Source organism: Hemiscyllium ocellatum, chromosome 4, assembly GCF_020745735.1.
Source record: "Hemiscyllium ocellatum isolate sHemOce1 chromosome 4, sHemOce1.pat.X.cur, whole genome shotgun sequence".
Classification (NCBI taxonomy): Eukaryota; Metazoa; Chordata; class Chondrichthyes; order Orectolobiformes; family Hemiscylliidae; genus Hemiscyllium; species Hemiscyllium ocellatum.
Window position 1 is genome coordinate 129,467,416 of NC_083404.1, and position 17,541 is coordinate 129,484,956.

At 42.3% G+C, this 17,541-nt stretch overlaps 1 protein-coding gene across 4 annotated transcripts in view; it reads right to left on the reverse strand.

The window, feature by feature from the left end:
* Positions 1 to 17,541, reverse strand: part of LOC132815514 (protein spire homolog 1-like) — a 186,629-nt gene continuing 169,088 nt past the window's right edge. For all 4 annotated transcript variants that reach the window (XM_060824500.1, XM_060824498.1, XM_060824499.1 and 1 more), the window contains 4 exons: positions 12,242 to 12,312; positions 5,279 to 5,306; positions 5,042 to 5,187; positions 1 to 1,439 (listed from right to left, as the gene is read on the reverse strand). In XM_060824500.1, the coding sequence (XP_060680483.1) occupies positions 1,172 to 1,439; positions 5,042 to 5,187; positions 5,279 to 5,306; positions 12,242 to 12,312 (513 nt within the window). In that variant the 3' untranslated portion in view covers positions 1 to 1,171. The remainder of the gene's footprint in view (positions 1,440 to 5,041; positions 5,188 to 5,278; positions 5,307 to 12,241; positions 12,313 to 17,541) is intronic.

A 17,541-nucleotide genomic window follows, 5' to 3' on the forward strand; every position in this document is an offset into this window, starting at 1 on the left:
TTATAAAGATTAAAGTTTGTTTTTAATTGATGCATGAACAGTCATTGCATTTACATCGAACGTATAGAAAACTCAGCACGTGAACTGAATGACATGTCTTGTTCACATCAGCTCTACAGTAATAACTTTGAAACTATATCTTGCAGCACAATGGGGGAATGGAGTAAAAGAATGGGAAGTTATGGCAATCCATTCCTTAAGTGTTCAGGCTAATTACCAGTACGCCAAGACTGAAAGGCAACACGGATTAGCAATGAATTTATTGCAGTAAGCTGGATTGATCAGCTCAGTGGGTGACTGGTCACAAAGCTGCTTCAGGAAAAATTAAGACCACAATCAGATCACATGATCTTATTAAACGGCAAAGCAGGCTTGACGGACTGAATGGCCTACTCCTATCCCTGTTTCTTATGATCTTAAGATCTACTGCCATGGAGCAAGCCATTAGTTAAAGGAAGTTTCGAAAGAGAGCATAAATCAAGTACTTCACATAAGTGCAAAAACTGTCCTATGTAAGCTGGCAATGAAGTGTTCAATACAGGTCTGACATCAGTTTTGACAAATACTGTCGCTTTCATGAAAACAGAGAGGAGTCTGTGTCATATATCCATCGTCCAGTTTAAAAATAAATGTGCCTTTGCTTTTAAATGATAAAAAAGTGAGCTCATATTGCCCTTAACAACTGAAATGATCTTTCTCGCTCACCTATAAACCCGTTGACACAAAGTGTAAGTTTAAAAAATGACTCCATCAAATAAGATCATTGCCTTAGCAGACGTTCAAGATTAAACAAAGATCTTCTGTCGTATATATTCAATGTACATATACTGCACAGATTAAATATTATACAAGTTATCAATTCTTCACCTGCTGCAAGTGGTGTTAAACATCCACTCCCAATGTCAATGAGGTCCAAACCCTCTTGTTAATAAAATATATTACAATTATATACAAGTAACTTACATTATTTCATGTTGGATAAGACCCATTGACAAAGATAAGACTATACAAATGAACCCTGACTTTTATTAATACATGAAAGCTAGATATTTATGAATTTTAGCATAGTCAGTCCATGTTCTGGTGTGTATGTGGATCCATTTCTAGTTGTTTTGTTTGGAGATCCCTCTTCAAAGAAACAGCTTCAGGAAGAAAATAAAAAGGCACAGGTCTAAACCTCTTTGATAGTTCGTTCCTTGGGTGCTGCCAGTCGAAATTCTGATGCACTCTCCGAGGACATATAAAAGGACTGAGTTTTCCGTTTTAACCTGGCCCGCTTGTTCGCCAGCACCAGGCTCCGCCGACTGGAACTTATGATTTCGGAAATGAATTTCTTACAGTCAACACAAACTTCCATCGTGCTCCAGTCCTCCATCAGCTCTTTGGGGAACTCTAGACTATCTGTCGATTTCTCTGAAGGTTTGGATACTGATGGAAATCTGTGAAAGATCAAAAGCCTTCTGTTAGAGAAGGATGTTGGCATTGCGTTTATGTGACAGGGGTTGTTCAGAGCTGAGGCCTGTTGGTGGCTCTGAAGATAAGCTCAAAGTCGGTTTTATTGGTAGGAACATTTACCCTTAAATCTCACTTCTCATTTTTGATACTTGCGGGTGATAAAAACCTCATTATTCTCCTCATTCCTCTGAAGGAAAATGACCAGCCCTGTACAACTATTGTACTCTATGCTACTTTCTCCCCATCCCCACCCCCTCTCATTTATCTCTCCACTCTGCAGGCACCCTGCCTCTATTCCTGATGAAGGGCTTTTGCCCGAAACATCGATTTTCCTGCTCCTCAGATGCTGCCTGACCTGCTGTGCTTTTCCAGCACCACTCTAATCTAGAATCTGGTTTCTAGCATCTGCAGTCCTTGTTTTTACCAACTTGACATACGCCTGGTAAACAGTAAACTTCAGAACAAAGGTATTTCCATTCAATCGACCACTAATGCAAACAATCAATGCCACAGCAAGATTTATATCTGCTACATTCCTCCTATTGTATGAATGATTATGCCTGGGTTTGTATTATGCCTGAGAACTACACTGAGGCACTCAGTTAATCTAAAAGATATGGTAGAAGCACTGGCTGTGACTCTTCAAAAGTTGAGGTAAGCCACATCTGGTCTTGGTGTCAGGAAAGCTGCAAACTTCTTGATGAATTGCCGAAAAAAATCTAACTTTTCCCCACAGCTGCTTCAAGACCAGTCCAGAGGAGGCTCCAACAGATGCAGCTAAATTACAAGGTTTGTAGCTCAGGTTGAGGTTTAGGGTGTAGGTTTGCTCGCTGAGCTGTAGGTTTGATATCCAGACGTTTCATTACCAGGCTAGGTAACATCATCAGTGGCAACCTCCAAGTGAAGCGAAGCTGCTGTCTCCTGCTTTCTATTTATATGTTTGTCCTGGATGGGGTTCCTGGGGTTTGTGGTGTGTGGAGTTTGCACATTCTCCCCGTGTCTTTCTTCCTGTTTGTCTTATGTAGTGTTTGTGGCAGTCCTTGCATGGAATTTTATGGATGACATTGGTTTTGTCCATGGGTTGTACTGGGTCTTTTAAGTTTGTTAGTTTTTGTTTGAGAGTGTTGGTAGATTTGTATGCTTCTAGGATTGCGAGGGGTCTTAGTAGTCTGGCTGAGATTTCTGAAATTTCATTGATGTATGGTAAGGTGGTTAGGGTTCTGGCTGTGTTTGGTCCACGACAAGCAGAACCAACGTAGGACAAACAGGAAGAAAGTTAGCCATCAGGGTACATGAACACTAGCTAGCCACAAAAAGACATGACTCTCTCTCCCTCGTAGCCCTACACACAGATGAAAAAAACCCACCATTTCGACTGGGACAACACATCTATCCTGTGACAGACTAAGCAAAGACATGCCAGAGAATTCCTAGAGGCCTGGCACTCCAACCACAACGCCATAAACAAACACATGGATCTAGATACCATCTATCAACCCCTGAAAACGAACAGGAAATGACATCACCCCAAACCCCAGGAACCCCATCCAGGAGAAATATATAAATAGAAAGCAGGAGACAACAGCTTCGCTTCACTTGGAGGTCACCACTGATGATGTTACCTAGCCAGGTAATGAAACGTCTGGATATCAAACCTACAGCTCAGCGAGCAAACCTACACCCTAAATGCAGCTGAATGTATATTACACAGATGAGACCAAAGTAAGGAACTAGCTGATTACTAAATGAACATTTGGTACCTGTTTTAACAGGGAGTGGGGGTTTGGGAGTTGTGTAGATGAAAAGGAGATGCTATCAAGGGGAATTATGAACAAAGCACACCCGGAAATCCTGAAAAACAGCTATAAAACGCTACACAAATGAAAAACCATGAAAAAGAGGGCTATTCAAACAAACATCAAACAGCTTTAGTAACATATTTGAAGGAGCAGTAAAGGAGACAGTGGAGTGACAGATGCAGGTGAGACGACAATAAGGGACTAGCAGATCGAACATTTGGTCCCTGTTTTTACGTAGGGACAAGGGGAGTTATGTGGATGGAAGAAGGAAATTATAAAGGGAACTATTCAAAGAGAAAAACCATGAAGGTGAATGGGGGGGGGGGTCATGCAAGGTGTTACATTGTGCATCTGAGAAAGACAAATTTTCTTAACGATGCGACAGCCAGGACAAATTCACAAAGTTGGTATATTGGTGCAAATAAAACCAAAAAGACCAATGAAATGTTGACTTGATTTTAAGACATCTGGTGAAGTGAGGAAGTCTACTTCTTGAGATTGAGATTCTACTTCTATCATCTGTAAATGGTGATTCCTCAGCTCAGCGAAATTTCTCACTTGACCTTCACTGGATTCTTGGGTTCAGTTTTACTTATGGCAGGCATGAAAGGAAAAGCAGGATCCTTTGGTGATTAGAATTATTTGTGGTGAGGTACAGTTACCGCTAACACTGTCCAGTTTGGGGAAATTTGGGGTAAATTCATCAGAAAAGCTGTAGAATTAGCACAAGTTACTTCCAGGGCATAAACAGTCCCTTTCACTATCCCAATGGCCTTGAACAAAAATCATGTTAGGAGGCTCCCCCCTCCCCAAACTTAATTAATTGCCAGGTCCCCAGACTGAACCGATCACTACCACCCCATCATCTAATTTTTTTTGCCAGTATTCAAAGAGGTTCTAAAGGTTAAACTGCAATCTTTGAGTGCAATAGGAACACTTAAACTATCGGAACATGTAAAAAGCTTTTGATTGCAATTTTTGGTTTACTGAGAAAACCCTGGTTATGCGCTGGTGCAGTTCCATCATATCTCAGATTTCCGGAATCTGCAAACAGGGTGGGATAGAGTGGAGGTGAGGAAGATGTCCCACTAGTAAGAGAGATTAGGACCTGAGGGCTCCATTAGAATGGAGACGAGGAGGATTTCTTCAGCCAGAGGGTGGCGAACATGTGGAACTCATTGCTGCAGAAGGCTGTGAAGGCCAAGTCATTGAGTGTCTTTAAGACAGAGATAGCTAGGCTCTTGATGATTAAGGGGATTAAGAGTTATGAGGAGAAGGCAGGCGAATGGGGTTGAGGAGTATATCAGGCATGATTGAATGGCAGAACAGACTCAATGGACTGAATGACCTAATTTTGCTCCTATATTAGATTAGATTACTTACAGTGTGGAAACAGGCCCTTCGGCCCAACAAGTCCACACCGACCCGCCGAAGCGCAACCCACCCATACCCCTACATTTACCCCTTACCTAACACTACGGACAATTTAGCATGGCCAATTCACCTGACCCGCACATCTTTGTGATTGTGGGAGGAAACCGGAGCACCCGGAGGAAACCCACGCAGACACGGGGAGAATGTGCAAACTCCACACATCAGTCGCCTGAGGCAGGAATTGAACCCGGGTCTCTGGCGCTGTGAGGCAGCATTGCTAACCACTGTGCCACCGTGCCACCCACTATATCTTATAGTCTTATGGTCCATTAGCCACAAACTCTGATTAAATAACTGAGTCTGAGCTGTAATGCTTTTCTTTAGTATCTAGGAACTGCTGTAGACCTTCGTACCTGACTAGACTCTTGTGTTGACCATCATGACGACGGCGACTGCCTGATGGCCTCTCAGACTTCGACAGCTTCCCCTCTTTTGGCAATGCTGAAGGTCCCAAGGAAAAAATTGGAAGATTGCTGTATGGTTTGGAGGGTAGTCGCATCTAAAACACAAACCAAAAATTAATTTCAATAAAGGAGATATTTTGATAGATAAAGATGTATACTTTCCAATAAAAAATATCTTGAACGCACCTTTTTACAACACTGTGAACACACTGGTCTGTGGAAAGATAATCGAGAATTAAAATTGGTTAAATTATTGAAGAGCTTGTTAATGCATTATTTAATCTGTTGTTGGATTTGGTCGGTCAGGCAAGCATCTGAGGAGCAGGAGAGTCGACGTTTCAAGCATAGAGAGCTTATGTTCAAAACATCGACTCTCCTGCTCCTCAGATGCTGCCTAACCAGCTGTGCTTTTCCAACCCCACACTTTTTGACTCTGGTCTGCAGCATCTGCAGTCCTCACTTTCTCCTGTTGCATTTGGAACTTTGTATAATGATTAAGTTGTCTAATTTATGAGGTATGTTATTACAGTGATACACATACAGCCTTCACAAATTAAAACAACCATGCTTAAAAAGGGCAGTCTCTTATGGTATTTAAAGAAAAACATCAATTTGAATTTAACCCAATTTCGAAGTTATCTGCATGAGATGTTATAATGGAGCCTACTGAGACATACTTCTTGTCTTCTTTAAGAGGTTTATTAAGCAAGAAACATTGTACCTCATCTAGATCTTCTAATCTCAGGGAATACAATGCTAATTTGTTTAAAGAAGTGCCATACAGGATGTAAAAATATTAACTCTTCCTCTCTCCACAGATGCTACCAGACCTGCCGAGTTTCTCCAGCACTTTATTTTATTTCTGAATTCCCGCATTTGTAGTATTTTGCTTTTATCCTAGTTTGTGTAATACCTCTCCCATAATTTATCCCTTGGAGTCGAGGTGACATTCTGGTAAATCTACACTGCACTCCTCCAGGACCAACATATCCTTCCCTAGGGAGAGGCAAAGCGACTCTAGGTGTGATCAAATCAGGGTCTTGTTTCACTGAAATACCACTTCAGGTTCTACTCTACTAGATAGAAAGGCCAGCATTTTACTAACCGTTTCCATTCTTTTCTATACCTGCCCATGATATTTACTTTGATTGAACTAGGAATACAATGGGACGACTAATTCACAAGAATAAAGAGCATTTAACTCTTTGAAAAAGGTCTATTTCTCTCTAGGAAAGAGAAGATTAGCTGGAAGTCAAGATTACAAAGGGTCCAAATAGTCAATAAAGATTTAAAGAATAGTCTTTTTGAACATTCACTCAGAGGGGTGACATAATGCTTCAGTGGTTAGACTGCTACCTCACAGCGCCAGGGACTCGGGTTCGATTCCAGCCTCGGGCGACTGTCTGTGTGGAGTTTGCACATTCTCCCCGTGTCTGTGTGGGTTTCCTCCGGGTGCTCCACTTTCCTCCCACAGTCCAAAACGTGCAGGTTAGTTGGATTGACCTTGCTAAATTGCCCATAGTGTGCAGGCTAAGTGGATTATCAAAGGGAAATGCGGAGTTAACAGGGATAGAGGGTGTGATACTCTTCAGAGGGTTGGTTGGATTTGATGGGCTGAATGGCCTGCTTCCACACTAGGAATTTTATGATGATTTTAGTTTTTCACCATTTAAAAAGTACTCCACCTTATTTGGTCCCGGACTGATGGTCTCAAGAGGCCATGTCAAAGTCCATTTGCTACTGTTTTGCTGATCTTTCTAATTTGTTTCCTAACATCTCTTTGTAACTGAAACAGAAGCTGAGTATCATTCCTTAACTGCAAAAATCCTGAAATTCCGCACCTTGGATGTATGGATACTGAAGAGACTGCAGTGGTTCATCACCAAATTCTCAAGCCCCACTAGGGAACTGCTGCCATTATGGTGAGTACATCCCATGAATAGATAAAACAAGATGCTACTTTTGTTTGTTTCATTGGAAAATTTAGGGATATGTAGCTTTCTATTCTGCCATTAATTTTATTCATCCCAGGATGTGGACATCATTTATTGCCCCCCCCACCCCCGACTGTCCTTGAGGGAGCCGTGGTCAGCTGCCCTCTTTAATTGCTTGACGTGTCCCCAGGACTGAATGACCTAGGTCATAAACACAACGGCAGCATAGACAATGGTTGCATTAGATATAACTTTCCAAAATTCCTTAGATTCTGGAAGGGCCCCAGAGAATTTGAGAAAAGCAAATGTGTCACCTTTATTCAAGAAAAGGAGAAAACAGGAAACTTTAGTCCAATTAACCTTCAAAGAGAAGGTGCTGAAACCCGTTATTAAAGAGACTATACTTAGAAATACTTAGAAAATCTCAAAGTGATCAGAGTCTTTTGAAAATGAAATCGTACTTCATCTAATAAAGCTTTTTGACAAAGTAATTCACAGTGGATAGAGAGAAACTGGTGGATTTGGTGCACTTGGGGTTTCCAAAGGTATTTGATAAGTACCTCATCAAAGATTGCAGTACAGAGTAAGAGTGCATGCTGTAGGGGGAACATATTAGCATAGATGAAAGATCAGTTAGCTATCAGGAAGATACAGTGGGGATAAACACACCATTTTCAGGTTGTCAATCTGTAACTAGTGCAGTGCCAGTAGTTCTCAAGTATTTACAAACTATATAATTGATTTGAATGATGAAACCCGAAGGTAGGTAGGAAAGTAGAAGATGTAGAAAGTTTGCGAAGGGATATATACACAATGTAACAATTCTGTGGTTCTGAGAGTTTAAGTGAGTGGGCAAAAAATGTGGCAGATGGAATATGAGTAAATGTGAACTTGTCCATTTTAGCAGAAAGAACAGAAAAACAGTTTACAATTTAAATAGGGAGAAATTGCAGGTGGTACAGAGGAACTCAGGGGTTCAGGTACATTAATACATCATGTTAATGTGCAAGTAAAGCAAGTGACTAGGAAGACAACTAGGATGTGGTTGTTTCTTTCAAGAGGAACAGAATATTGAAATAGGGAGCTGTACTGCAGCTGTTAAAGACTTTGGTGACACCACACTGCTCCAGTACAATTTTGGACTTCATATTTGAAAAAATGATATAATTGCATTAGAAGCAATTAGTTTTAGAAAGAAAGACTTCTCTGACAAAGAAAGGCTGAACAAAGGCCTACACGCATTGGAGTTTAGAAAAATGAGAGACCAGTTTATTGAAACATTTAAAGTATTGAGGGAACTGGATAGTGTAAATACCAGAAGTCGTTGTGGTACTGATCGCTGAGCTGGGAATTTGTGTTGCAGACGTTTCGTCCCCTGTCTGGGTGACATCTTCAGTGCTTGGGAGCCTCCTGTGAAGCGCTTCTGTGATGTTTCCTCCGGCATTTATAGTGGTTTGTCTCTGCCGCTTCCGGTTGTCAGTTCCAACTGTCCGCTGCTGTGGCCGGTATATTGGGTCCAGGTCGATGTGTTTGTTGATAGGATCTGTGGATGAGTACCATGCCTCTAGGAATTCCCTGGCTGTTCTCTGGCTTGTCCTATAGTGGTAGTGTTGTCCCAGTCGAACTCATGTTGCTTGTCATCTGCATGTGTGGCTACTAAGGATAGCTGGTCATGTCGTTCTGTGGCTAGTTGGTGTTCATGGATACGGATCGTTAGCTGTCTTCCTGTTTGATCTATGTAGTGTTTGGTGCAGTCCTTGTATGGGATTTTGCACACTACGTTGGTTCTGCTCATGCTGGGTATTGGGTCCTTTGTCCTGGTGAGTTGTTGTCTGAAGGAAGGCAGCTAACAATCCGCATCCATGAACACCAACTAGCCACAGAACGACACGACCAGCCATCCTTAGTAGCCACACACGCAGATGTCAAGCAACATGGGTTCGACTGAGGCAACACTACTATTATAGGCCAAGCCAAACAGAGAACAGCCAGGGAATGCCTAGAGGTATGGCACTCATCCACAGATTCAATCAATTAGCACATTGACCTGGACCCAATAAACTGACCACTGCAGCGGACAGCTGGAACTGACAACCGGAAGCGGCAGAGACAAACCACTATAAATGCTGGAGGAAACATCACAGAAGTGCTTCACAGGAGGCTCCCAAGCACGGAAGATGTCACCTAGACAGGGGACAAAACGTCTGCTACACAAATTCCCAGCTCGTCGAAGAGAACCACAACAACGAGCACCCGAGCTACAAATCTTCTCACAAACTTTAAATACCAGAAGTATTTTTCCTATGGGCAGGGGGGGAGGTGATTAAAACTAAAGGAAAATGTTTAAGAATAAAAAAGGCAAAGATAAGGAAAATTATTGTCCTGGATGGCATCAAGTTTTTTGATGTTGTTGGAGTTGCACTCATCCAGTCAAACGGAGAGTATTGCATAACTCCCCTGACCTGTGTTTTGTTGATGTTGGACAGGTTTTTGGGAGTCAGAAGGTGAGTTATCCACTGCAGGATTCCTAGCCTCTGACCTGCTCTTGCAGCCACAATGTTACATGGCAAGTCTAGGTCAGTTTCTAGCTAACAGTAACCCCCCCAGTTGACAGTGACAGATTCAGTGGTGGTAATGCCTTTGAATATTAAGGGGCAATGGTTAGATTCTCTCCGGTTAAAGATAGTCATTGCGTGACACAAGTGTCATATCCACTTATCAGGTTTCACTGCATTTTGGACATGAACTACTTCAGTATCTGAGGAGTTGCAAATAAACATTGTGCAATCATAGTAGTGATGTTGTTGGGCTAGGATGAATGACCTCTGGTGACCACAACAATTTTTCTTCTTCCTAGTTATGATACCAAACAGTTTAGAGATATTCCCCAATTCCTACTGTTTTCTGTTTTGCTGGGGCTCTTTGTTATGTTGTTAATAGAGTGAATTCTGAGGCCCCAACACAGATCTTCATGGCATGCTCTTAATTAGTTACATCCTGCACACCACTATCCCTACGCTGCCTTCTGCTGTTTAGTTAAGTCCCTAACTGGCAGAATTATTTGCCTTCCATTTGGTGATGATCAACTTCAGTTAACTCGCAGTCTCTCCTGAGGGACACTATCAATTGCCTTCTGGATGTTTTTATGGGTCACAACAAAAGAAATTCCCACATCAACTGCTTTAGTCACGTCTGCAAAAAAAATCAAACAGATTCAACAAGCATCACTCCCCTTCTCCAAATCCATTCTTTCTCTGTCTAACCAGCTAAAAAATTTAAGGATGTTCATTCACTCTATCCTTAATTAATGCCCCTTGTGATTTTTGGGTAAAAAGTGAGGTCTGCAGATGCTGGAGATCACAGCTGAAAATGTGTTGCTGGTTAAAGCACAGCAGGTTAGGCAGCATCCAAGGAATAGGAAATTCGACATTTCGGGCATAAGCCCTTCATCAGGAAGGGCTTATGCCCAAAACGTTGAATTTCCTATTCCTTGGATGCTGCCTAACCTGCTGTGCTTTAACCAGCAACACATTTTCAGCCCCTTGTGATTTCCCAACAATAGATATTAGGCTAACTGCTGTCTGCCAATTACCAGGCTTTGTGCTATTTCTTGCATTCTTGTGTATTGCCACTTCCAAATTTAAGTGGTGCCTTACTTTATCAGCTTTATTTTTGTAGCAATCATAGAAAATAGAAGCAAGAGTAGGCTTCTATTCCCGACTCAGGCGACTCCAATTCCCGACTCAGGCGACTGACTGTGTGGAGTTTGCACGTTCTCCCCGTGTCTGCGTGGGTTTCCTCCGGGTGCTCCGGTTTCCTCCCACAGTCACAAAGATGTGCGGGTCAGGTGAATTGGCCAAGCTAAATTGCCCGTAGTGTTAGGTAAGGGGTAAATGTAGGGGTATGGGTGGGTTGCGCTTCGGCGGGTCGGTGTGGACTTGTTGGGCCGAAGGGCCTGTTTCCACACTGTAAGTCTAATCTAGGCCATTTGAGCCTGCTCTGCCATTCACGTTGATCATACTTGATCATCTAACTCAGTCCTCTGATCCCGCATTTTCCCAAATCTTTTAATCCCTAAAAACTACACTCTAACTCCTTCTTGAAAACCTTTGCCTAAATTGCTTTCTGTAGCAGAGAATTCAGAAGCTCACTATCCTCTGGGTGGAGAAATTTCTCCTCATCTTAATCCTAAATGATATACGCCATATCCTTTGACTGTGATTCTGTCCTGGACTCCTGAGTAACTGGGTGCATTCTTCTTATGTTTACTCTGTCTAATTGAGTTAGAATGTATAGGTTTCTATGAGATTTCCTGCTCATTCTTCCAAATTACAGTGAATATAGTCCTAAACGATCCAATTCCTCTTCATATGTGAGTCACACTAACCCAGGATTCAGTCTGGTAAACCTTCACCACACTCCCTCTGTAGCCTGAATATTGTTCCTCAGATAGGGAGATCAAAACTGCACACAATTCTCCAGGTGTGGTTTCACCAAGGCCCTATATAATTGCAGCGAAGTATCCTGTACTCAAATCCTCTCGCTACGAAGGCCATTTGCCTTCTTTACCCCCTGCTACACCTGCATTTTTACTTTCAGTGACTGGTGAAGAAGGACACCCAGATCTTGTTGCACCTCCCCTTTCCTAACCTATAATAATCGGCCTTCCTGGTTTTGCTATCACATTTATCCACATTATGCTTCATCTGCCACACATTTACCATCTTACTCAGTTTGTCCAAATCATCCTGAGGCATCTTTGCATCCATTCAAAGTTCACCCTCCCACCCAGCTTTGGGTCATCTGCAAACTTGGACATATTACACTTAGTTCCCTCATCTAAATCATTAATATGATGAATACATGGGTCCAAGCACTGCTCCCTGCGGTACCCCACTAGGCTGCTACTTGGATAATTACCCATTTTTACCTACTCGTTGTTTCCTGCCTGCCAACCAGCTCTCTAGCAAAGAGAGTTCTGGACCCTGAGGAGTATAAGTTGGCTTAGTATCATACTTAATTATTTCTGAAGAACTCCCACGAATACTATGCTGCTTTTCCTTAACCTGTTACTAGTTGGTTCCTGTCTTGAGTAAACATTTCACACATTCTTTCCCTATCCCACTGAAGAATAGGGGGAGGGGGCAGTAACTGAATGATAAGGAAAACAAGAAAGCTGGACAAATGAACATCAAAGAAGAGCAAGGTGACAAACCTTTTACAAAATTGGCAAGTGTATGACCAGGTGAAGATCGAGAATCTCTTTGTTCGGCAGCAGAAACACAACTACAGAGAGACAGCAATAAGGATCAGTATGACAACAGGTAATTCAAATAACCATAGCCGAAACCGCTGGAACCTCTACTAGGCACATTTATAGGTTTTGTAAAAATATAATTGTTATCGAGATATTTATTCACTTGTTGAGTAAACACTGGCCTAGAACTTCGATCATTCAACTTTTCAACATCTAAAGGGCTTCTCAACAAAACTGGAACTTGCAAGGTGGTAACCCCCAGAATCCTTCCAATATCACATGTTAGAGGTGGAAATACAGGAATAGTAGGACTGAGCATGTGATAGTTTGGCTGTAGGAATGATGGAGGTAAGAAGACTTCAGATTCCTGGGACTCTGCATCTAGCAAGTCCCAACACTTCATATGTTAACACATCTGATAAAGGTGTGAATGAGAATGAGAAATGAAGCCTCTGAAATTCAAAAAAAGCCAAGAAAAAAAATCTCAACAGCCCTCGAGTTAAAAAAATTACTCTTGCTTCCGTATTATTAGATACAGGGATGGTGCTGAGGACCAGTGAATTGCCAATGTAGCAGCTTTGCTCAATAACGATAAATAGAATGATTAGGGGTAAGGTCAGATTCACCCTGGTGATGGGGAAGCTTTTAAAAAGGACACTCTGGGACAAAAGTATCAGTCACTTCGACATGTAGGAAACCCAGCATGGATTTCTTATAAGTAAATCATGTTTATCAAATATGGTTGAATTTTTTGATGAGTTAGCAGAGAGGGCTGACGAATATAGTTGTTGTACACATGAATTTCCAAAGGTATCTGATAAGATGCCCAGATAACAACAATGTTAAAGCCCAGGGAATAATAAAGAAAGGTGTAGCATGGATAAGAAATTGGCTTCGTCTTTTGATCTGGAGAAATGCATATAGTGGGGTTTCCCAGGCATTGGTGTTGCAATCACTGCTTTTCTTGATCCTGATGTGGAGGTGCTGGTGTTAGACTGAGGTGGGCAAAGTTAAAAATCACACAACATCAGGTTTATTAGGAAGTACAAGCATTTGGAGCACTGCTCTTTTGTCAGTTAGCTAGTGGGGCAAGATCATAGTATTTATAGTAAAAGATCAAAGTGTCATACAACTGATGCGATGTATTGAACAAACCTAGATTGCTGTTAAGTCTTTCATCACTTATAATGGATTGCAGGTTTCAATTGACAAATGTGTAAACTCCAGAGCTTCTTTCAAGTCACGGTCCTGAGATAATTTAAAATTTTAATCAATATAAAAACATGACACCAGCTCAGACAATGCATTAAAGGTGTGAGGTTAGAGTCTGTCGGCATCTCAACCTTGAGTCAGACTGGTTCCATTTCCAAAGTAGGAATTTAGAAAACGCCACATTGACTGACTGCCAACAGATTGTGTGCTTTTTAAACAAAATAGAATGTATCTGCAAACACAATTCTGCCAATGCAAATTCACCCCATACATGTGTGTGTGTGTGTACATACTTGATAGAGTGTGCGCATGAGAGTGAAGGAGTATATGCCGATGAGAGGGTGTGGGTGTGTGCTGTGAGTGTGACTGAGAGAGAGGGTGTGTATGAGACAGGTTCTGTGTGAGTGCAAGTGTGATCCTGTGTAAGAGTGTGTATATATGTATGTATGTGTGTTTGTGTATATGTGTGTGTTTGTGAGAATGTGTATTGTAGTGGGGTCACCTGTAGTGTGACATGAACCCAAGGTCCCGGTAGAGGCCATCCTCATGGGTACCGAACCTGGCTATAAGCCTCAGCTTGGCATCTCTGCATTGGTGTGTATCCCGAAGTCTGCCTTGGAGGACGCTTACTCGAAGATCGGAGGCTGTATGTCCCTGACTGCTGAAGTGTTCCCCAGCTGGGAGGGAACATTCCTGTCTGGCGATTGTTGCGCGATGTCCATTCATCCATTGTCATCACATCTGCTCGGTCTCCACAATGTACCATGTCTCGGAGCATCCTTGCCTGCAGTGTATGAGATAGACAACATTGGCCAAGTCACATGAGTACCTGCCATGTACATGGTGGGCGGTGTCCCCGTGTTTAATGGTGGTATCCATATTGACACTCTGACACGCCTTGCAGTGGTTGCCATGACAGGGTTGTATGGTGTTGTGCTCGATGTTGTCCTGAAGGCTGGACAATTTGCTGTGAAAAATGGTCTGTTTAAGGTTTGGCAGTTGTTTTAAGGTGAGAAGTGGAATATCTTGGTGAGGTGCTAATCCTCACTGATAATGTGTTGCAGGCTGCGAAGAACATGGCGCAGTTTCTCCACTCCCGACAAGTACTAGACAATGAAGGGTACCCTATCGGTCGTACGCCATGGATATCTCCTGAGGAGGTCATTACAGTTTCTCACTGTAACATGGTGGAACTGGCAATCGATGAGCTGAGCATCGTATCCTGTTCTTATGAAGGTGTCCTTCAGCACCTTCAGGAGTCCATCACGTTCCTCCTCATCTGAATAGATCCTGTGTACACGAAGGGCTTGTCCATAGGGGATGACTGTTCAAATATGTTTAGGTTGGCAACTTGTGAAGCGCAGCAACATGAAGTAATCCGCGGGCTTGCGGTGGAGTGAGGTACTGAGGTGCCCGTCCTTGATGAAGGTGTCTGTGTCCAAGAATGAGACTGATTCTAAAGAGTTTCCCATGGTAAGTCTGAAGATGAAACTTGTTGATATCACTGAGTAGCTGTTTCAGTGACTCCTCGCTATGAGTCCAGAGGAAGAAAATGTCGTCAATATATCTGGTATATAGTGTTGGTCGGAGGTCCTGTGCAGAAATGAAGCCTTGTTCGAACTTATGCATGAAAATATTGGCATATTGGAGTGCAAATTTTAAAGAAGTATTGGGATTTATGTATAAATAAATCAAAACGTGCATCCCCATTCTAAGTGATTAAGACTTAACAGCAATCTAGGTTTGTTCAATACATTGCATCGGTTGTATGACACTTTGATTTTTTACTATACATTCTGTGGCCCCTGATCCTGCCCCAGTAGCTACCTGACAAAGGAGCAGTGCTCCGAAAGCTTGTACTTCCAAATAAACCTGCTGGACTATAACCTGGTGTTGATGATTTTAACTTTCTCAATCCTGTTCATGATCTGGATTTGAGGGCACAGGCACAAATTTCCAAATGGGCAAAGATGACTCAAAAACTGGAAGTGTTGCAAAGTGTGAGAAGGATAGTGTTAGATTTCAAGGTAACACTGACTGGCAAGTGGAATGGACAAAAAAGTGACAGATGAAATTTAGTGCTGAAAGGTTTGGGAAAAGAAACAACATGAAACAAAGAATGCAATTCTAAGGCAGGTACAAGAGCTCAGGGATCTGAGTATATGTATTGAAGGTGGCAGGGTACATCAAGGAGGTGGTTAATAAGCCAGAAGAATGTTGGGCTTTATTAATAGACACGTATAGTACAAAGCTGAAAATGTGCTGCTGGAAAAGTGCAGCAGGTCAGGCAGCATCCAAGGAACAAGAGATTCGACGTTTCGGGCATAAGCCCTTCTTCAGGAATCAGGCTTATGCCTGAAATGTCGAATCTCCTGTTCCTTGGATGCTGCCTGACCTGCTGCGCTTTTCCAGCAACACGTTTTCAGCTCTGATCTCCAGCATCTGCAGACCTCACTTTCTCCAAGTATAGTACAAATGCAAGGAGGTTATGGTGCACTGATATGAATGCTATTTAGATCTCAGCAGGAGCACCGTGTCCCATTTGCTTACCACACCTCAGGAAGAATGTGAAAAGATTAGAAAGGTCCACATTTATGACAATGTTTCAGGATCAGGGTCATCAGTTACATAGATGGATTGCATAAAGCTGTGGCTGTTCTCCTCGCAGAATACTGAGGGAAGATTTGATTTAAAGATTTGATCTTGGCTGATTTCCCAAGAGCAATTAGGGAACGGGCAATAAATGCTGGCCTAGCTAGTGATGCCAACTTCCTATGAATGAATGAAAAAAAGTAATCAGAATCATGAAGGGTCTGAACAGATTAGAGAATCAACTCCTATTGGTGACTGGATTGAGAATCCACTGATTTAAGTTAAATGGCAAAAGATTAAAGATGGCACAAGAGAAAACATTTTTAGGCAGTGACTGGTTGGTATGTGGGAAACAGCAGGTCGAGCCAATTATGGCTTTCAAAAGCGGATTTGATTATTATTTGAAAAAAAAATCAGGGCTACAAGCCCTTTGGATGCTGCCTGAACTGCTGTGCTCTTCCAGCACCACTAATCCAGAAAAGGGCAGGAGTGTGGGACTAACCGAGTTACTTTTGCAGAGAGACAAGAGATCAAATGGCCTGTTGGAGGACCCTGGACCCAAGAATGTCTTTTCCAAGGTCTGTCTCCCAATAGGTGCATGTCTGCCGCGTATGGGTGGAGCAGCCCAGAAATGGACCAATAATCCAGAGCTCAACTCTAATTATCCGGAGGCAACAGGTTAAATCCACCACTGCAAATGGGGAATGCTAGTTCAGTTAATTGAGTGATGGTATAGAGAACAAAGCTAGAATCTGTAATGGTGACAAGGATTGTTACAAAAAGCCAACTTGTGGCCATTCAGAAAGGAAAGCTGTCATCTTTACCCAGTCTGGCTCAGAATTCTAAATAGCATTCATATCAGTTCACCATAACCTCCTTGCATTTGTATTAAATGTGCCTGTTAATAAAGCCCAATATCCTTCTGCCTTATTTGACTTATCCTGCCAGACTATCCAACATGGCTGACCCAAAATGGCCCAGGAAACCACACAGTCGCCAAGAAGATGGAAGTTTTGCCACGTTCTCAAGAGCAGTTAGAGAAATGCAACAAACACCAATGGCAGTTACATGATGTGTGTTACCATTGAGTGAACAGAAATCCTACAACAGGGGGAAGGACTTTCAGAAGTCTGAAGTGGTGACACATTAGGTGGGGAGATAAGAGGTTTCAGAGCCACATAAGCCAAATGCTAGGTGAGGAAAACAACACTGGGTAATAGAAAGAGAGTGAGTGCAAAGCTACATGACACAGGGTGCACTACAATGACAAAATTTGCAGATGGGAACATGGGGGATCAGACTTTTACGGCTGCTTTCTCTTTCTTTATGGCCTGGGAGTGGAATGACCCCTTTCCATATTTAAAGTGTTTTAAGTAACTCCACATACAAATGTTTGTTCATACAGACACCAAACCTTTTTCTTTATTAATAAAACAATTCTGTGCTGCATGGAA